At 41.7% G+C, this 21350-nt stretch overlaps 1 protein-coding gene across 3 annotated transcripts in view; it reads right to left on the reverse strand.

The window, feature by feature from the left end:
* Positions 1-3904: 3904 nt before the first annotated feature.
* Positions 3905-21350, reverse strand: part of FBN1 (fibrillin 1) — a 213563-nt gene continuing 196117 nt past the window's right edge. For all 3 annotated transcript variants that reach the window (XM_033167565.1, XM_033167564.1, XM_033167563.1), the window contains 10 exons: positions 20208-20333; positions 19436-19642; positions 17969-18094; positions 16425-16547; positions 15238-15354; positions 13779-13907; positions 13271-13390; positions 9759-9990; positions 8892-9069; positions 3905-5190 (listed from right to left, as the gene is read on the reverse strand). In XM_033167565.1, the coding sequence (XP_033023456.1) occupies positions 4801-5190; positions 8892-9069; positions 9759-9990; positions 13271-13390; positions 13779-13907; positions 15238-15354; positions 16425-16547; positions 17969-18094; positions 19436-19642; positions 20208-20333 (1748 nt within the window). In that variant the 3' untranslated portion in view covers positions 3905-4800. The remainder of the gene's footprint in view (positions 5191-8891; positions 9070-9758; positions 9991-13270; positions 13391-13778; positions 13908-15237; positions 15355-16424; positions 16548-17968; positions 18095-19435; positions 19643-20207; positions 20334-21350) is intronic.

Consider the following 21350-nt stretch of genomic DNA (forward strand, 5'->3'; position numbering starts at 1 on the left):
ATATATCTCCCAGATATAACAGATCCCCTTCATACTATCATATTTGTTACATCGAATAACACATTAAATAATATATTATTCTTGGAACTTACCGTATTTTTCCATGTATAAAGATGCCCCCATGTATTTTTGGGGACTCCAAATTAAGAAAACACCCCTTAGCACTAACCGCGTATAAGATGAGCCCCAATTTTAAACCTAATTTTTTTGGTAAAAAACCCTAGTCTTATACATGGAAAAATATGGTATATCCTGCAAGCTGAATTATTAGAGAATATCTCCACACCACAAATTGCTGTGGAATGGAATTAATACAACAACATTGCAATTTTATAGATTTGTTCTGATGTGGTTTGAGCACAGTAAAATCTGGTGCTTTGTTTGGGGATAACAAAATATTTTCCTTTCTGCATATCTCTTTCTTTAAAGACATAAGCGCTGGCGCCATCACATTGCATAGTTCACAGTAAGACAATGTTAGTTTGAAGTTGGTTTTAATATTAGATTATCCCTCCACAATCAGCCTCAGTGTATCAGGCAATAAATACTAGGCATGGAATGAACTGGAGCGTCTTGAAAAGGGTTTTAATATGCAATTCATTTGAAATGAAATATGCATGCTTTTCAAAACATCTTTATCATGTATCTTATTCATCTGAATTGTTGTTTCTCAGAGTTAATCAGTTTAAATAACTGAAATACCTCTGAAATTACCTACCGGTATTCGTTTCACATTATTCCACATCACTAAATCAAGTGGTGCTGCCATGTCTCTCTGTAGTCAAAATTGAGTAATGCATACATTACAGTACATTAAAGTCTGTCTACTGTCTGTTATGATGACTTTTGGAAACTAAAATGTTTGTTTACAGAGACAGTAAATGATTAAAGTGAGTGAATGGTTGATAGAACTGGAATTCCCAACATCAGTGAAAGGCCATCACCAAATTCTGAACACACACACATTGTTAACTTCTGAAATCACATGTCTGGAATCCATTGACATTATAAGGCTCACAATTACATTCATCCTACACTGTAACACCCTCCCCTTGGCAGGCTTGCTTGGTGCCAACCATGTCTCCATTTCAATAGGCAAAGACATTTTTGTTTTCTTGGACATTTGGGCAGCACCAATGATATTATATTGTTAATTTTGTTTTATATACGTTTCGGTAATTTTATTATTGTGTTTTCTACTTGTTTGTAAATCAGTCTTTACTGGGAAGTGATATATTAACTTACTAAACCTCAAAAATCAATGTAAATGTCACAGCTTGATTACAATTCTGTTTACAGTATATGCTTTGCCAAATGCCCAAGTTAACCTGTTTGGGTTTGGAAGACAATCTTGATTTTTCATTATTACAAATTATTCTTAAATGTTGATACCATCTTTCAAATCTTAGGAGTAGCTATATTTCGCTTTATGATGTTAGCGTATTTATAGAAAACACAGAATCATCTACTGAGGGAGACAATGATAACTTGTTCCATTAAAATGCCATTTAAAAGATTTGTGTGGTTGATGTGGGAGATCTTAAGATTTATAACTAGAGGAGATATGGATAGATAGATAGGTAGGTAGGTAGGTATATACACACTACTAGTGTTTATATTGCAAAGCAAAATGTACATAGGGTGTTTGTACTAACCAACCCCCCATTTAATTTCCAGCAATAGATTTGAGGCAAAAAAGTCTTCATCCTGACTTATCTTGCTGTCCCCTCCCATAGACCAAGCAGTTGTGAAGCAGCTGATCAGAGGGAAGAGCAAGCCAAATGACTAACAGTTGACTATCATTATTTGCAAACACCCCTCGATCTTCCCCAGTTCACACCAGACACAAAGGTGTGTCCAGTGGCGGAGGAAGGGTCGCCCCATTGGGATGCTCGTGTGGGTGGGCGTTGCCACTGGGTGTGTCCCTGTTGGAGGGTGGGGAAACAAGCTTATGAGAGAAATTTTATTCGGCATTTAGGAAGAAAGGCTGCTCATAAATACAAACCTTCCCATTTATAGAGGATCTCCTCATGCAGACAGATAGCTGCTAGAAGAACAGAACACCCCAAAGGAGTATGCCCGATTCCTGTGTAAGCACCCAAGTCCAGCCCCAATTCCAATCCCTGGACTGGGACCATCCAGACAGTTCCATGTTATATTTAGTGTTGCCAGTTTTGGCAGTTATCAGTCACCAATTTGGAGTGGGTGATGGGCAGAATGAAAAAAGGCTCTCTTCTCCTTTCAGCCGATAGCTGGGTCTTGCAAACAGTTTGCAAGATCTGATCAGCAGGTCTTGCAAGGCCCTTTGCTGAGACCTTTGTAGGCACCACCAATCAGCTGAATGGCAGTGCCTGCAAACTCCATTTGGCTGAGCCAGGCCTTTAGCCCCACATCTGATATCATATACGTAGGCATGGCTTGACTGATATGACTTCATGGGCCAAATGGGGAGGCCTGGTGGACCAAATTAGGCTTGGTAGCCAGATGTTCCCTACCACTGCAACAGGTGATTAGAATGATCAAAGCTGACAAACGATTGGACAGAGACATTGGTGCAAATCCTTGCATGCTGCTGTATTTGAAGATTTTTTTTAGTTCAGGGATGAAAGAACAGACTGGTAAATTGCTCTCGTTGCAACTGAACCCTGGTAGATAGGAGGCTGGAGAAGCAACATCCAAAAAACAGTTCTTGATGATCTGGAATATTGCAAGCATGATACTGTTATGAGGGATCCTTTTTTTGGCGGGGGGTAGGCTATATGGCTGAGTCCCTCTTCTAATTCCTGGATCCAACATGGATTCCATTGCTGGAATAACACCTGCTAAGCATGGGTTGTTAAAGTAACAAATGGAGTGGCTCTGGGTGGGCCTCCCTTCCCTGTTATGTGGGCTACGAAGCTGCAGGCTTCAAAGACAAGGAGAGAGCCATGTCTGATTTCTGCTGGAACCCAAAGCTGTGGCTATGGGAGAAGCAAGACTCGATTGGGGTTCAGGTGGGTAGCCGTGTCGGTCTGACGCAGTAGAAATATATTTAAAAAATAAAATAAAATTTCCAGTAGCACCTTAGAGACCGACTAAGTTTGTTACGAAAGCTCATACCAAGAACAAACTTAAGTCTCTAAGGTGCTACTGGACAATTTTTTTAAAAAAAATATTAAAATATATTTCTATTGGGGTGTTAATTCTGTGAATTGCTCCATCACAGGTTCAGGTTGTATATATGTGTACAAAAAAAATCCCACATATCATAGATACCAGAGTCTCTGCTGTACTTCATTCTAAAGCAAACATGAACCTGGGGTAAGAGCCTGGAACCCCTGGAATGTTGCACCACTCAAGAGATCGGGGTAGCATGCGACAATACAATTAGCAGCACATTTTACAGTTGGAGAAGGTACATCAGTTGACTTTATACTCTTATAGAGATAATATAAATTATAATGTGATTGTCTCTAATGAACTTGAAATAGGCCAACCTCAATTATTTTTTAAACTATGATGAGGATGATAATGATAGTAAGTTCTTAACATAATTGTTTTCTGCAGAGGGAAAACAATGGCATACACTTTGAAACAACAATGCTACCCATAAAAAAATCTGAATTTGTCTAAATATTTTTGGGATTATATTTATTCCGAACTGCTAATGATTCAGTTCTAGAGATAAATGATTAATTTATACTTTTTAGAGAGATTATTGGTGTACAGGTTATTTTGGTAAATGCAGTATTCACAGTACACTACTCTCCCCCACCAAACTGCAAACTGAATTGTCCATGTGGATTTTGTAGCTTTTATTAATAGTTGTTTTAAATTTAAACATAAAAATGAGTATTAGGATGCACATGAATCTAGCTTTTCATATGGTTTTCTGTAACTTTAGCAAGAACATGAAGCCACAGAATGAACTAAAAAAAACTGTTTTATTGTGACATTTGACAATGAACCCTTGTTGATATGAATGATGGTAGGTATTCTTTGACATGTTACATTATGTCATGGTGTAACTATGGATGGCACTGTGTCATGTGACTTCTGAGAATGTTTAATGGTCCCCATAGACCCCAGTGCATTTTGATTGTCACAGAAATGTTATCACCAGATTTGTGTATACAGTTAAGTAGTTGATCTTATAAGCACCATTATAAACCCTCACATGAAGGGTGTTATTATTCTAGTTTACAAATGCTTCATGGATAAAAATAGCATGGTTACAGTATACACACACTTAATTTACATGTACTGTATTATAGGTATAACTGAGATAAACTACTGAGATAAACTTTGGTTGATTGATGTATTTAGGTGGAATAATTGCAATTTCTTTGGCTTCTAAGTTGTGTATATATTACAGTGCATTTATAAAATCTAGGTTGGACATTTTCTAGCACCAATTTGATATCATAAACGGCTGACCTAGTAACATGTAGCTGGAGAAGCGGATTTTAAGATTTTTTTAAAAACAGAAACAAAACATAAGAATCCATTGATTGAGCTTGTTTTCTTGCATCGCTGCTGATAGGATATTGCTTCGGCATCAGTGGCCAACTTCCAACAGCAGTCCCGGTATTCAAGATTCAGCATATCAAGGTAAGTATACTTACAAGAAGCCTGAGAAAGTGGTTGTTGTGAGCTACAGTTTTCTTCCTGTACCTTGCTTACATCAAAATGGAATAGTGCTCACATGTTCAAATGTATTCATGAAGGATTGTACCTGTGATATGGAGAACCTTATTGGGAAATAAAACATTCAAGTCTCACCTAGCTATCTTTGGCTTTAATAATTTGGTCTCTGGTGAATTAATGAAGCAAAATTTCAATTTTCATTTTCAGGTTGTCTCCTAGCTCACCGCTGAGGTAGTCTTTGTCATGTTTATCTTCAAGCTGATTGAGTTCCTTCTTTTTGTAGAGTGGAATACTACTGATATGTAATGAGTAGGTTCCAGGCACTGGCTTCTTCTTTGTTAAGTGAAGGAAGCTTACTCCTTCTTTCTGATTTATCCTAAAGAAACCACCTTCATTCCCATGGTCTATTAAATATCGGTTGTGATTTGTCAGTGTTGTGAGAGCAGGGATCAGTTTCAAGATGCGATCTTTGTTATTAAGATCAGAGATGTTGAAAGAAAGGGTGGCTGGTTTTTCAATATCCCAGCTGGCAAGGTTAACTGCTGTCTCCATCTCAGGCTGATCCTGTGAAAGAACAGAGTGCTTTAATATATTTCTTCTTGCTTTTCCATACATGCATAATAACCACCCCCAGATATTCAGATAGTATGTGGGATGCCTACAATATTTTGCTACTCAGAATATTTCCTAGGGTACCGAGTTGGGCTTTGGCTCCACCTGCCGGACAAAGGCAGGAGACCAAACTGTTTAGGAAGTAGGCAGCTCCTGGCAGGCCCATGCAGAACTTGTCTGAGACTTGGGGCGGGAGTCTTGTTAGAATGAAGTTATAAACAAACAAAAAATCAGCCTGTCTCTGATGGGGTCCCCCAGCCAACTTAGTCCTCTGAGGTATGGAGCTGCCCACCACACACAGGGGCCTAGCTTGCAGTCAGTTTTTTGCTCTTGGCACCTGCTTTCCTCTTCTACAGGCCATTATTTCCTTTTGTTTAAGCTTAATCGTCTCTATTGCCTTCTCCTTTGTTCCTGAAGCCCCTCTTCCCCTGAAGCAATAGCTTCCTTCTCCTTTCTCCCACCCTTTCTCCTATGTCTAAAGTCTACTCCCACCAGAGTGGTTGATGACCTCCTGAACAATCCACAGCAGGACGCTGATGGAATCCGCAAGATACTCCTTAAGCTCTCCAGATCATCAGCCTTTGTTGCAGATGTTACCTTGGCCGCAACCCAGTTCACAGAGCACACCATGCCAGAAGAAGTGGTTGCATCCAGAATGTTATGGCTGAAACACTGGAAAGTGGACACAGCATCTAAAATCAACCTAGCCACAGCAGGCTTTATAGACTGTAAGCTCTTTGGTGAGGACACCCTTAAGGATATACTTGTTGAGTCAAAGCATAAATGGAAGGTACTGGTCAAACAAGAAAAGGAGAAACATGGCTCAAGATGCTACTCCCACTACCAAGCCACCATTTCTTTTGGAACTATAGCTCTAAGGACAGATAACGTGACTACTGACCAAAGTATTCCTGGAACAAACCTTGCCATGCTTCGTAAGTCCTCACAAGGTAATAATTTTGGATCCTCCACCCCACCCCGCCATAACACCCATCAACAGAACCAATGACTACCTGGCTACCACCAGGCAAGCGGAGGGCAGATTAAAGTCCTTCTTTGCCTCCTGGAAAGAGACAATGATAGATTGCTGGACCCCAACACCATTTGTCAGGGATACTGGATAGAGTTCCTTGCCCTGCCACAATCCCAGTTCGTTCCAGCCCCAGCTCCCAGGGGCCAAACCAAGAACCAAATCATACAGGAGAGTGTGCAACATCTTCTCAACATGGCCATCAAACCAGTTCTTTGACATCTACTGCATCTTCATTGTGGTGCCAAAAAAGGACTGCAAAACTTGGCAGTGGTCCTGGAATTCAAATTCCCAAACTGATGAGTAATTTACAAAAAAAAACAACAACAACAGGATCAATCAGGGAATCCACCATGACAACTTTCTCACATCAGTCAACCTCTGGGATGCCTATTTCCATGTTTTCATCCAGCCCGCCCACCATAAATACCTCAGCTTTCCAATAGGACCTCACCACTTTCAGTACAAGACTCTCCCGTTCAGCCTGGTCTCTTCTCACAGAGTATTCACCACTATCATGCTTGCTGTGGTGACCCACCTCTGTCTCCAGGGTAACCATATCCACTTGTACCTTGATGAACCAACCTCATTTGGTCACCAACCCTGGAAGAGGCACACCAGCACCTCTCCAACACCATGATGGCCCTAGAACTAATGGCTTCATAATCACAAGAGGTACCTCATTCCAATGCCACAATTGATTTATCTTGGCACACTCACAGATACGTATCAATGCCTGGCCTCTCTCACCCCAAATTGCGTCATGAAGATAAAAGCAGCTGCCAAGCTACTAATGTCTTCCAAAAAGTAAGACATCAAACTGATGACATGAATCCCAGGACTGTGCATGCCAACCTCCCCAATAACCACATGGTCCAAGCATCACACCCAGTCGTCACCACAGATGCAAGTCTGCAGGGCTCATGAGCCCACTGCAAGGGACATAATGATCTTTAGCAAAAGACTCAAAAGTATTAACTGGCTGGAAGTCCAGACAGCATGGCTGACCATCCAACATTTCACCATGCCCTCCAGCTCACTCACAACACAAACATGAAGGCTCCAGATTTCCAGAACTGCCAGAGGCTCCCATAAGCAATTATACTTTTAAGGTGCCATGGTATTCTGCAATAGTTGTTGCATTTGTCACCTTTCTGCACTAGTTAGCACCTTCTGCTTGTTTGATCCCTCTTCATCAGAACAAGGATGAGATAATTTAGATCAGAGCAAAAGATGAGTCCTAAAGTACATATACAGTTCTTGAAATACAATAAAAGGAAATGCAGGCCTTTTGCTAATGGTTGTTAGAACAACTGGAGAAGTACACCATCATCCAACAGGCTGATTACTATGCTTGGTTCTCAGAAGCTTTGATAAGGATCAGTTTGAGGCGCCTGTAAAGTTTGCATCTGATTATATCATTTAAAGAACTGGAAAGTTAGAAGAGCTTCCGCAGGAAAATCCCTCAAAAATTGCTTTATTCTGCAAAACTGTCAAATGATTTTTATTACTATCATTTGGCAAAATAAGATACTGGGGAGAAAGGGGAACCGTTTTGAGTGCTGTAGCTGATTTTTCTCTTATTTACTTTCTGATTCTAATTATTCGTCACCTAAACTCTGCTGCTCTTTCCAATTATCTCATGGTGAGTTCCTGCTGGTCTGAGCTCCCAGGCCATGCTGAGCTGAATTTGGTACTTGGCTTCCAGCCAAAATGCATGAAGGGGAATGCCTTTGGGGGACAGAAGAAGCACCCTCATTGCACATGCCCACGAGAAAAAAACTATTTAAAAGACCGAACAGATTGCTTGAATGCATGATCTACACATGCTAGTATCTGATACAATGAAGCTTTCTTGCTCCAAAGCTGGGTGGCACTTTTAGTGCTGACACTGCACAGGAAATGAGCATGTAAGTGAAAGCCTACGAAAAATGACCCCTCTCAAAATTGGCAGAGACATCAGAAGAACCCCACTGATAGATGCAGCTGAGCTTCATTTTCACATAAACCTACCCCCTTCCAAGTGTTTGGAAGTCATATTGGCTTAATGTGACATGAGCTTTTATAGACCACAGCAAAATCAGTGCATCTGAGGAACTAGGCTTCTGCTTATGAATGGCCACACAACAGCTAGCCAATTAGGCTGCACCTGTATAAACATGAATCTCAGGTTAGATGCGCAACAACCCTTGTGTTATCTACACTACAAATCTAAGTGGCAAGATGGACCAGTGGTACGATTCGTATATGAGCCTCATGATTTATTTTGCACTAAGAAACCACTGATGCGAGCCAGCCTTAAACCACTGTTTGTTGTCAGCTTAGCAGTCATGGTGATCCAGGGAGAAGGTATCATGCTAATAAACTATCCCCTTCATGGTTTGTTTACCTGCTCATCCAAAGGGAGGAATGAAGCTAGAGTGCTCAGCTTGTGAGCAGTGGCATGCATTTATGCCAAGCATTATGTGTGAATAGGACCATTGTGAAAGCAATTTCAAAACTTTAACCAGATGAACCTAAAGTGCTAAAGTCACCTCATGTGACATTGCTGAAAAGTTAATGAAGGAACTGGGCTCAGAAAGACTCTTCTGAAGTTACACAAAACCCTAAATAGTAAAGTTACCTCTGCATCGAGTGCATCTGTTTCATTTGTGCTTCGTCGCTTCCTTCCCCTCTTAGGATAGCCATTGATCTTGCAGTCATAGCACGCTTCTGGAGAAAGTGAATTGTCATCTACTTCACTGCTGGCGGATAGATCCTGGCCGTGACCTTTACCTAGTCCCATTCCGGAAACACAGTGTCTAAGAAATGGAAAGGACAGAAAAACGTCAGCCACAACACTTCCAATACAATCTGTAGCAAAACATTAGGAACAAAATCTACACACACACTCATGGTTGGGGAAGGGTATTTGTAAACAGTGGGGCCAGACGACAATGAAATGAAGAAAAGTGGTGGCAGTGTTATGAACAGCAGCCACTGGCAATGATATATTGGTCACTGACTCTATACCCTTCTTGCATCTCCTTTCTCTCTAGCCTCACCGTTTACAACCCACTCAAATCCAAACCATGTGCATGTATGCGTGTGTGTGTGTGTGTGTACACACACACACACCTACATACACACGCAGAGAGACATGATACACATGCAGAATAACACTATCTGCCGAAACATAGTTTTGAACAGAGGCAGCTCACACATTTACCTGAGAGTCATTAAGTACTGAGTAATCAATTGATGAAAGATCATTCATACATTAGTGAACCAATTCATATTGTACAAATTCTTTTGTTTGCCTCATGACTGCTTCACCACTGCTGCAGATACGACTTTCAGAAAAGAATGGGAGCCTTGTAGCCTCCATATTCTCTCCTTGGCTCACTCACCCCACAGCATCTGCTGGTCTACAATGAACTCAGATAAATGCTTATAGGTCTTTTGCTACTGCATTTAGAATCTCTGCATTTCAAAGTAAGAATCTACTTACCCTTGTCCTATTCGGAAATACCCAGGTGGGCATCCACAGACATAACCACCTTCTGTGTTTGAGCAACCGTAGCTGCATGGGGCTTGTGAAGAGCCACACTCATTGACATCTTGGCAACCTCCACCGAACTGTTCAAACTGAAATCCAGTAGGGCACATGCATTTATAGCTCCCCAGAGTGTTGTGACAAGATGCTCCACCACAAATATGGGAACTGAGGCATTCATTTTCATCTGCAACCGAAGCAGATTAGACATTCAGATTTATATTATTGTGAAGCACATCTCTCTCACAGAGCAACTGTAGCCGAGTTTTCTGGTAATGAAGGTGGAACCAAGAATGCTTACCACTAGAAATCACAATGGTCTAGACTGGGTGGAGCAGCTAAATCATTACAGTGAACTAGCGTGTACTGTAATACAAGCCTGAATTAAGAGTTTGCTATTCTAATTATTTACAAATTAATCTTATGAGCCACCTGATTCCAGTGCATACAAAAATAATCTCTACACAGCCGAACATGTTTTTAAGTCTACTTTTCAAATAGCGGTTCATTAAAATTATTATGAAAAGAAAAAAATAATCAACCAATTCACCAATTACTTAAGGATGCAACCCAAAGGTAGTTCAGCCATCATATCCAAAGCCCTGCTAAGCTTAGGTTGGCCGGATGGACATGTGGGCACAGTTTGTGGCAGAGGTATGATCTGAACCAGGGAATCTTTAGCTTAGACCAGGGGTCAGCAAACTTTTTCAGCTGTGGGCCGGTCCACTGTCCCTCAGAACTTGTGGGGGGCCGGACTATATGGGGGGGGGATGAACGAATCCCCCCCCACAAATAACCCAGAGATGCATTTTAAATAAAAGGACACATTCTACTCATGCAAAAACACGCTGATTCCAGACCGTCTGCAGGCCGCATTTAGAAGGTGATTGGGCCGCATCCAGCCCCGGGGCCTTAGCTTGGGAACCCCTGGGTTAGACTCTAACCTACTACACCAGGCATAGGCAAACTTGGCCCTCCAGATGTTTTGAGACTACAACTCCCACCATCCCTAGATGGACCAGTGGTCAGGGGTGATGAGAGTTTCAGTCCCAAAACATCTGGAGGGCCAAGTTTGCCTATGCCTGTACTACATTATACTAGGTCTAATACTAGATCAACATTCATGGGTAGCAAAAAGAGCACCAACAGCCACAGCAATCAGGGAAGCTAAATTCATTTTAATTTCCTTGATTTTTATGACTTGAGTATACATATTTGAGAGTAAAGGCAAATGTGAGCAAGGAAAGAAAACTGGAAAATATGATAGCAGTGAAGCTAACCACATGAGGCACAGATATAGACTTGTATCTGATTTTAAAACAATGACAAAAACATCACCGACTTTTTTTCAGCTACATAAAGGGTCTAACAGTATCATCCTGGAAAACATCAGGTTCATTTGAAAGAACAGAAGAATTCCGAACTTTCCAAAATAACTTGAGACACTCACTATACCCACTTGTCTTTGGGGCTACCCTATTCCCAGCGATATTAAAATCAGAAAAGCTTGAAAGAGCAAATTAAAATTTTAATTTAAATCATATGTCCCCTCCTAATCCAATCTTTCCAAAATGAAAGCAACTTTTGAGTAATTGTCAAATTCCTCTGTTGGAGCTGAAACATCTACATTCCCAAATGGAAGATTGTGTAAAAATGTCAGCAAGTTTTCCTAAGCATAATTAAAACCAGAGACCTCCCTTAGAGCAGCGCAATGATAACAAGGAAAGGCATTTTTATATGCTTTTGAAAGCAAACAATGGCAGGCACATGGTTGATTCTCACAGTATGAGTCACCATACATATCTCCAGCAAAGAACTGCAACTCAGAGGAACCAATTGAATTAGATACTAGAAATACCTCTAGATGGATTTCCTAATAAAAATTGGAATTAGAACATTCATGCTACACTGCAGTAATATAATGAAAATGAGAAAGTGGTTTCCCATGACTTTGAAAACACATAAGGACCCAACCCTCCCTCCCTACAATCGAAGCAATCAGTAACTTTCTCCATGAGCAATTTTACTGGCTGGGCTGCAGAGGCACAGATCACCACCAAAGGTTGCTTAAGGAACAAAATTGCCTTTGGTTTGAACAGATGAATTTGTTTGTTACCATAGTTTTTTTTTTAAAAAAAGCAAACCACACACAACTCAAAGGGCATTTGGAAACAGCAATGGATTGTTTGTAAAGTCCATATGAAGCTTTTCCTAACAGGTATTAATGTGTCTGTTGATCACTGACAAATCTACTTGCATTTATGTGATGTCAGTATAAGATCACAAAAATAAAGTTAACTTTTAAATGGGAGACCTCACAGTTAGCAATCCATCTATTGCCTTCAAGTGGTAGATTAATCAAAGCTGTTATTCACAAGAACACCAAAGTAAAAAACATCAAGTCCTTAAAATCATTTCATGATTGAATTCTGTCAACTAATTCTCCGTAGGGCGTGAGTGGGGAAGGGCCAAATGTAGCTTAGTAGCAGAGCATCACTTTTGCATGCAGAAACTCCCAGCTTCAATCATGGTATCCCCATGCAGGGCTGGAAAGCACTCTTGTCTGAAACCCTGGAGAGCCACTGCCAGTCAGTGTAGACCAGGCATAGGCAAACTCCAGGCCTCCAGATGTTTGGGACTACAATCCCCATCATCCCTGACCACTGGTCCTGTTAGCTAGGGATGATGGGAATTGTAGTCCCAAACATCTGGAGGGCAGGAGTTTGCCAATGCCTGGTGCAGACAATGTAGAGTTAGATGGACCAATGTTCTGATTCGGTATAAGGAACCTTCGTAGGTGTATCCATATTACATTGGATGACCTTCACTGTGCCCACCAGCTGTATGTTGGATGCACAAATAGCCTATGCAATCTAACGCAGATGAGCACAATTCTGGGCTGAAATTATGGTGTTTCTGCATGCACTCTGTCAGAAGCATTTTTGGGTTAGCTCATTTACAAAGGTATGTACTGTCACCAAAACAGTTCCTCTGATGGCATCAATGGCAAAGTTCACATAAATGGCTAAGGAGTGAGAGACAGATAACTAATGGTGCACTGGGCTTTTCAGGTGAGTAAAGGAGCTTGTTCTGTATCTTTCAACTACCCACAAGGACATGTAAACCCATTGTTGACTTTTATAGGACTGCACACAGCAAGGGTTGCAAACAGCACCCACAGATACACATGCACTAGCAGAGGTATTCCCTGGCACCCAGTGTCCCTCCCCAAAAATTATGCTTGAAAGAAGCATTCTGTTGTAGGCAATAGAGCAGGCTGCAGTGTGTGTGTGTGTGTGTGGTGCCTATGAGTTTCTTAATTTGCACATGTGCCCCTGGCCCCCCAAAATTGCTGACCCACAGTGTGCAGAAATTTCCTCTGAACCTACTAAATTAAGATGCAAACAACACCGCAATCTAACCCCATAGCTATCTTGTCTCCTCTGACAATAAGAAATGAGACTTGCCGACACACTGGTTCCACTGGTAATGCTGGAGATATCCTTGTGGGCAACTGCACCTGTATCCTCCAATTATGTTCTGGCAACCATGTTGGCATCGATGATTCCCATCACACTCATCAACATCTATAAAACGAAAGTACATTTCTGAATTATTTCTCTTGTCACTATGAAAATCTGTATCATAATCAACTCCCCAAATATTTGCTTGTATCTGTGGGTATGCACCATAGTGTAAGAGTTACAGCTTTCCCCGCATGCATTGATTTAACTCACAATGGGCATCCTTTAAATGGAAAACAACTGTCATTTAATGACAGGGTGTCATTAAAGGCAACTTAACCAATTTTCTACAAGTGAAGCCCCTGCCGTGATTTCAAAATGTTTTGTGTAAGCCCAAGAGACCCCCCAAGTTGCTCTTGGGGATTACATCTACTGCCTATTTGCATGGGATGCATCAATCACACAGTAACAGATAAAAGAATAGTAGGCCACGTATGTCCAACATCTGTACCTTCACAGCTGGCTCCAGTCTGGTCAAGTGCAAAGCCACGCTGGCATTCACAACTAAAGCTTCCAGGTGTGTTTTGACAAACACCTTTAGACCCACAAAGATTGACATCCGTGGCACATTCATTGTTATCTAAAAGGGAAATAGGTGGAGAAGTCAGCTGGTTTGCTCAATTTTTGTTCATCTTGAAAATGACTACTAAAGAACCTCTATTGTGAAAAGCTCTCATCTCAGAATACAGACTCATTATTCGTCTTTCATATTAAAACCATGGAAAACGAGGTAAGTGTACAGGATTTATAACAAGTATGATCTGAGAAGAAATTTTCATTGGATCTTTACAAAGACAGCAACAAAGGCCAGATATATGTCACATATTTGAAGCACATTCAATGCACGTTTAAAGCACATGGTTCCCCCAAAGAATGTTGAATCATAGAACTGGAGCATTGGAAGGGGCATGGTGGGTCATTTAGTCCAACCCCCTGCAATGCAGGAATCTCATCCAAAGCATCCATGACAGATGGCCATCCAAGGCCTGCTTAAAAACCTCCAAGGAAGGGGAGTCCACCATCTTCCACTGTTGAACAGCTCTTACTGTCAGAAAGTTCTTCCAGATGTTTAGTCAGAATCTCCTTTCTTGTAACTTTAATTTATTTGCTCGGCTCCTACCATCTGGAGCAGTAGAAAACAAGCTTGCTCCATCTTCCATGTGACAACCCCTTAGATATTTGAAGATGGCTATTGTATCTCCTCTTGGTCTTCAATTCATCTATGACAAGGATTTCTCAAATCCACTTGACATGCTGCCAGCAACAACTAACCATATCCTGGACTAAGCTCCTTTCCCATCCTCTGGATACTCAACACGTTGCCAACAATTTGAGTTTTACAGAAGCCACTGAAGTGCGTTGTTTCTGCCTCCCAACAAAAAAGCAGATTATGCTTTCCGTTTCATACGTTCTCTGCAGTTCCCTGAGACTTTGAGGGGGGAGGTTTCCCCAAGTGCTCTGCATATACCACAGGAATTGGAGGAGGGAAAGGGTTAGTGGTGACCACAAATAATGTCTGGCTACTTAGGCAAGCCCAAATTGTGGACCTCTGGCTATGCCTTTGCCTATAAAAAGTATAAATTCTCAATAGCATCGACATTCAAGCGGCTGTAGGAAGTGAAAACTGTCAGACTCATTTGAGTTGTATCATCAAACACTTTCTTCCTTGATAGATCAAGTGATGGAGAAAGATCCAGTAATCAGTCAGCTATGAATATAATAGAGGAAATATGTAATGGGGAAATGCAGAAAGGTCTTGGCCTCTCAACCATGTAGTCTGCTCTAGATTGGTGTTGTGGCCAATCTAGTTGTCAGCCATTGTCATATATTATGATATTGTAGTGTGTGCAGCAGCAATGGCTGCAAGACAGAAAAAACACAAATAAATCTCAATCTTCTTTGTTACTCACCAATACACGCTGAATGATGTTGAGTAAATCCAGGGGGGCATTTACAAGTAAAGCCCCCGATGGTGTTGACACAAAGGAACTGGCAGTTGTGCTGCTTGGTTGCACACTCATCGAGATCTAAAAGGGAAATAAACATTTTTCAATTTCTCTTCTTCGTAAAGGCAAAGGAGCAGAGTGAACCATAAGATGTAAATCCAGCCAAGCAGAAAGTATCAAGGAGCAGTGCCCTTGTCACTTTTGATGGAACATTCTTTCTATTATTCTGGACCTGGTAAAGGTAAAGGTAAAGGTACCCCTGACCATTAGGTCCAGTCGTGGACGACTCTGGGATTGTGACGCTCATCTCGCTCTATAGGCCGAGGGAGCCGGTGTTTGTCCACAGACAGCTTCCAGGTCACATGGCCAGCATGACTAAACCGCTTCTGGCAAACCAGAGCAGCGCATGGAAACACCGTTTACCTTCCCACCGGAGCGATACCTATTTATCTACTTGCACTTTGACATGCTTTCAAACTGCTAGGTGGGCAGGAGCAGGGACCGAGCAACAGAAGCTCACCCCATCACGGGGATTCAAACTACCGACCTTCTGATCGGCAAGTTTAGACCACAGCGCCACCCACGTCTGGAAATGGTAGAATTTATTTATTTATTTATTTATTTATTTATATAACATTTTTGTGCCATTGTTGAACTCTAAAAAGAGCCCCAGCGAAGTATCATTACAATTGAAAAGAAAATTCAAAGCCAAAGCAATTCACTGCCACATTTATCTCAGGAGTGCGCATTTGATTAGTTGTGAGTGCATTCACATTCAAGATTGCTTCATATTATCCTCTTAGAATAACTATGAGCATGTTAGGTGAACAATTCTGTCTTTCACTAATGCAGAAAAGGTGTTTGTTTTCCATAACACAAATTCTGCATGTGCTTGGGTTGTTGCTTGTTTATGCTTAGGGTCTGCAACTGGGTAACCCAAGGTAAAATGGAGGCCAATGACAGGCTCCATCTGTTGTCTTACTTGCAAGAGAGCCTACTGTCAACCACTCTAGGAGGCAGGAGTGGAAATATTGTCCCATGATCCTTTGTCTCTTTATTCCTTCTCAAAATAGCCTTGCAAGTAAACTAGCTCTTTACCACACGTATAGACACACCCTTTCAAACAATATCCACATGTGAGCAACTTTTACCTTTGCAGCTTCTCCCATCCTCCTGCAAAATGTACCCTTTTGGACATGAGCACTGATAACTGCCCTCTGTATTTTTGCAGATAAAATTGCAAGGCTTTGGAGACAGGTTGCACTCATTCAGATCTAAAGTAAAACAAGACAAACACTTTTCATTTATATTAATAGTGTTGTGGTATTAATAATTACTCCCCCCCCAAGTGACTGATAAAATTTATATACTGCACTTCAGTGTACTAGCAGGTCAATTTACAAAATATAAATAAGAGGATCATCAAAATACAGTAATAACTGCCGACATATGTCCACATTTTCCAGGATGCTTCCCTGATTTCCGCCCAGACACTGCTGCCGACTGCAGTATTCTGGATATGTCCGGAAAAATCTGGACGTATGGCAACACTTCTTCTACTAATTCTTCTAGGAAAAACATTTTTAAATTTGCATTTTACTCCTCAGGAGCTGCATGGCAAAGTGATGATTGGATTGCATGAAACATTCTTTTCATGACTTTTTCTTCCCTGTTTTAAGTTCTTGTAAATACCTACAACAGGCATGTCCAACAGGTCGATCACGATCTACCTGTCAATCGCGTGACATCATTGGTAGATCGCTGTCGATCGCGGGACCTTTTGTGATAGGCGCTACCGGGGGGGGGGAGTCCACGGTACCTTTAGCAATTTATGCGACCAAAATGAAAAAAGAAAAACTTCCATAGCTGTTTCCCCTCCCCCGCAAAAAACTCAACAACTTTGCCTGGCAATGACAATGGGTAGATCACAGCCAGCATTTTAACACTATGAGTAGATCGCTTTCTCTTGGGAGTTGGACGTGCCTGCCCTACAAGTTCAGCTGCTACTGGCATCTTCTGGGCTTTTTCTCTCTCTCTTTTCTTGACTATATTATATCCTCCTGCTATGTCACCTATGCAGGATGCAACCTTCTAATTGGGGGTGGGAAGCTTCTGGTTCTCCAGATGTTGCTGGACTATAATGCTCATCATCCATCAATGGCAATGCTGCCTAGGACTGATAGCTACACCTGGAAGGACAGTCTTCCCTACCCTAATCTAGACAATTCCTTCTACTACATAAAACACTTCTTTTATAAAGGCTTTTCTCAATCACCACTCTCGTGCATATTTTGCAAACTGCTATCAGCTCCTTTATCCTCATGATCCCCCATGTCGTCTACACTACAGCTTTCTCAGGCATTTAAGGTCATCACTTGAGAGCCACCTTAAAATTTAAGCATGTGTGAGGTTACCCACACAGATTTGAGCACGGCAAAAGTTGAGAGAACAGGTTTGTGGTGGCATGGTGAAAAGCACCTAAGCTACATGGCAAGGCCCTCAAAATTCATTCACCAAAGAACCTGTGACCTCCCAAAGGAAGTTGAATTCCATCTTCCATCAGTCCCGGCCAGAATGGCCAATGATCAGGGGTGATGGAAGTTACTGTACAGGTACATAGTTCCTCACCCGTCTTTAACAGAAAGGAAAGATAAATAAAATGATTATGTCTGCATATAAAATGAGAGAAACCTACCTATACAAAGTGTGCCTGTTATATCTGTAGTATAGCCCTCTTTGCAATTACAGCGGTATGATCCTCTCTCGTTGACACATTCTCCATTCCGGCAAACATCATGAATAACCTTGCACTCGTCAATATCTGAAATTCAACAAATAGGACTATAGAGAAGGCAAAACAAAAGGAAAAAAAACAGCATACCTGGGTTCAGTGCTACCCTTGTGCTTTTGCAGGAGACAAAAGTAACTTATCAGTGAAGAGAAAAACATTGATCCTACAATTTAGGAGGATTGTATATATATATATATATAAAGGGAAAATTGACAATTTCATGCCATTTCACAATGACGGAAGAAACCTCAAAATGAGATGGAACTAAGGGAGCAACAGCAGACCTAGGAGTTGTCAATTAAAGTTTAGCAAATGGTGACCTTTCCACTTGGCTCGCGACACAAGTAATGCATTGAGCCATAGCTATTACATTTCTTCTCCCAGCTAGATGTGGGAATCACATAGTGTGCTTTATGACCATGTTCTGACCCTTAGGCCATATTTTCACTTCCTCCTGCCAGTCTGAACAGCAGGAAGGCAGAGGAGGGGGCATGATGGACACTGTGTGCAAAGAACATTATTGTAAGGGACATTCCTGCATAGACACTGTTGGACATACCAGTGGATAAATAGTTGAAGCAATAGAAACAAGCTGAAAGACCAACACCCATGTGAGCTAGAGACCCCCAACACACACACATGCACTTACTTTCTCAGCAATGGCCATCATCCCCCAAAGTCTCCTACTCTATCTGGCTCACCTCGTCTGCTAGTCCTTCATGTTACATTGCCTATTGCTTGACTGTTTCTTTGTTTCTGCAGCACTAGATCTTCTATTATTCCCTTGGCCTTTGCTGTTCCTGAGCTACAACAGCATGTGGGAAGGGAAAGCTTTTTGGTTGGTACATAACAGGGAGGCTAGATCCCGAAAGAGAAATTGCCCTGTCCAAGGTTTCTTTTGGGGGGTTTTTTTGCCCTAAGAACGGCTCGGATTGCATGGAAGAAGCAGTCCTTCGTCTGCCTCAATCCTCATTCACTTGAGTCTCATGTACCAGGGTCCATCTCTCAATGTGCAGGCAATGCTTAACCCCAGAAATGATTTCATGGCTTGTGTTTCGGTACTTTAGTCAATGCTACAACTTGGACCAAACTACATGTTACATACAAGTGTGTGGTGACCTTTCAATTAAATAAAAATAAATGAAAAGCCACTTCAGGAGGCAATTTAGGGTGGCTAAATTGCTGCCATGGAAAGCGTTAAGTGCATCCTTGGCTTCATTGTTCTCAGCTAGACCTTCTCAAAACATTTTTTTAAAAGGCTGATGTGCTACTTTCTGACCCTGTGAACTTCAGGCCCATGCCACCTAGCTACAAATTAAATGTCTAGTTGAATCAATATTTTTGGTTCTTAAGTTTCTTAAACAGTCATACCGTCTCCACTGGTTGTATATCCACGGCCAAGAGGACACAGTTTTTTAAAAGCTACAGTGCCCAGGAAGGGGCAGATCTCACAGTTGGGTCCCCATCCACGCCCGCCATCACAGCAGCATTCAGATTTGGTCACAGGGTTCCTGTTGCTCGATCCAATCTGGCACATGCTTTGTAAGACTTCAGTGAAGCAGTAGCCTTCTCTCTTGTCTGCAAAGCAAATTAACGTCTTTTGCAAAACGCTGACAGAGAGACTCTGATTTTGGGGAGCAGGACAGAGGGAGACAGGGGGACTGAAGCAGGAATATAAGAGAAAGAAGGGCATACTTAGCCATATTTAGCAACTGTAACAGGGAGAATGAAAACCAGGTGGCAATAAGAAAGAGGACATTAAGTCTGGAAGAAAGAAAGAAAAGTCATTGAGTGAAGAATCCAAAGAAGACACAAAGGAAGGAATAATCAGAATTAGAATATTCCAAAGAATTGTTAGGTAACAACAGAACAACTCAGTGCTTGATAACATAAAAACAGAAGCAAATTAATAGCGAGATTCACACAAGCCTGGCCCTCCTAAAGTTATGTAGAAAAATATTTCAAGTAATGTACCCATAGTTCCCTTTACTGACAGCTGAACAGCTAACACAGTAAATTTCAGCTGAATTTAACATGCTCAGTTAACAGATTTTGTGGTAGTAGGAGAGCTCACTAATAAGAGATTAAAAATATTTACTGCTCTGACCCATTCCACTGTACTTTTATCTGGCCCCACACCTACCTATGCATTCATTCTGAGCTTCGTTGACAGTGAAACCATCATGGCATTCACATTTGTAACTTCCTTGTGTGTTTACGCATCGTCCATGTTCACACAATCCAGGTTTGGTTTGACATTCATTCTCATCTGTATGTTTTAAGGATATGCCACAAAATTAGCACCATTAGTATTTCCACATCTACCTGAAGATGCACATAACTGTTAACATGATTCGAAAGCAATGTATATTTATAGGAGATTTTTTAAAATGCAACAAAAATACCTGACTTCTCATTTACGTTATACTCACCATGGGTGTTCAAAAATGGATCAAAATATACAATTACATTTGTTTCCTATGACCAATATGTATTGATGCTTTATTATCTTAGGGTCAAACCAGACGAATTATTGACAATCTGTGGTCAGATCTCTTGTCTCTTTTAATTTATTTTAAAAGCAGATGGGTGGAGGCTGAACTGGATCAATCCAGTTGCAGGCCCAGACGTCGTGCTCCCCAGTCCCCCAACCCTCTGTAAATTAAAAGACAACTGAGACTGGTTTGGATCGAAACAGGCCACAACTTTATTGAGTAAGGATGAAAGAGGTTTGGCTTGGGCATGGGGCAATCAAAATACTTCTGGTCCATCTGCCGAAAGTGACGCATAGGTCAATCCGAGCAGGGGTTCCAAAGGCTTACATCAAATAGCGTGACCCCCACAGGGACCACCGTCTAGGGGAGTGTCATTGGCCATGGTCCCCGACTAGGTGTGAGGACATGGAAATTCCCCCCGAATCCCTTTAACAGGATACCCCAGCGTTTGGAGGCGCAGGCAGAGACTATAACCTCCCCTCCATCCAAGACGAGGATTGTCCCAATGCCCAACCCAGTTGTGACGATTCCCAGGAGGTAGGCAAAACCACCAAGCTGGAGCCAATTTGCGTGGTGTACAAATTCCTACCTGGCCCCAAAATATATGGCAGCCACTGTAGCCACAGCAAGGTCATTGACCAGCAGCTTGAACCAAGGGAGGGTGGGGTGGGGAAACCGATCGAGGGAAAACAGGTAAGGGCTCCAGGTGTGGGCCTGGAGGAGGACCCAGGGAGTGGACCTGAGGGAAGCCTTCCTGCTCTGTCTGCCCCTTGGTCCAGCCCATATCCAAG

Source organism: Lacerta agilis, chromosome 13 (assembly GCF_009819535.1).
Source record: "Lacerta agilis isolate rLacAgi1 chromosome 13, rLacAgi1.pri, whole genome shotgun sequence".
Classification (NCBI taxonomy): domain Eukaryota; kingdom Metazoa; phylum Chordata; class Lepidosauria; order Squamata; family Lacertidae; genus Lacerta; species Lacerta agilis.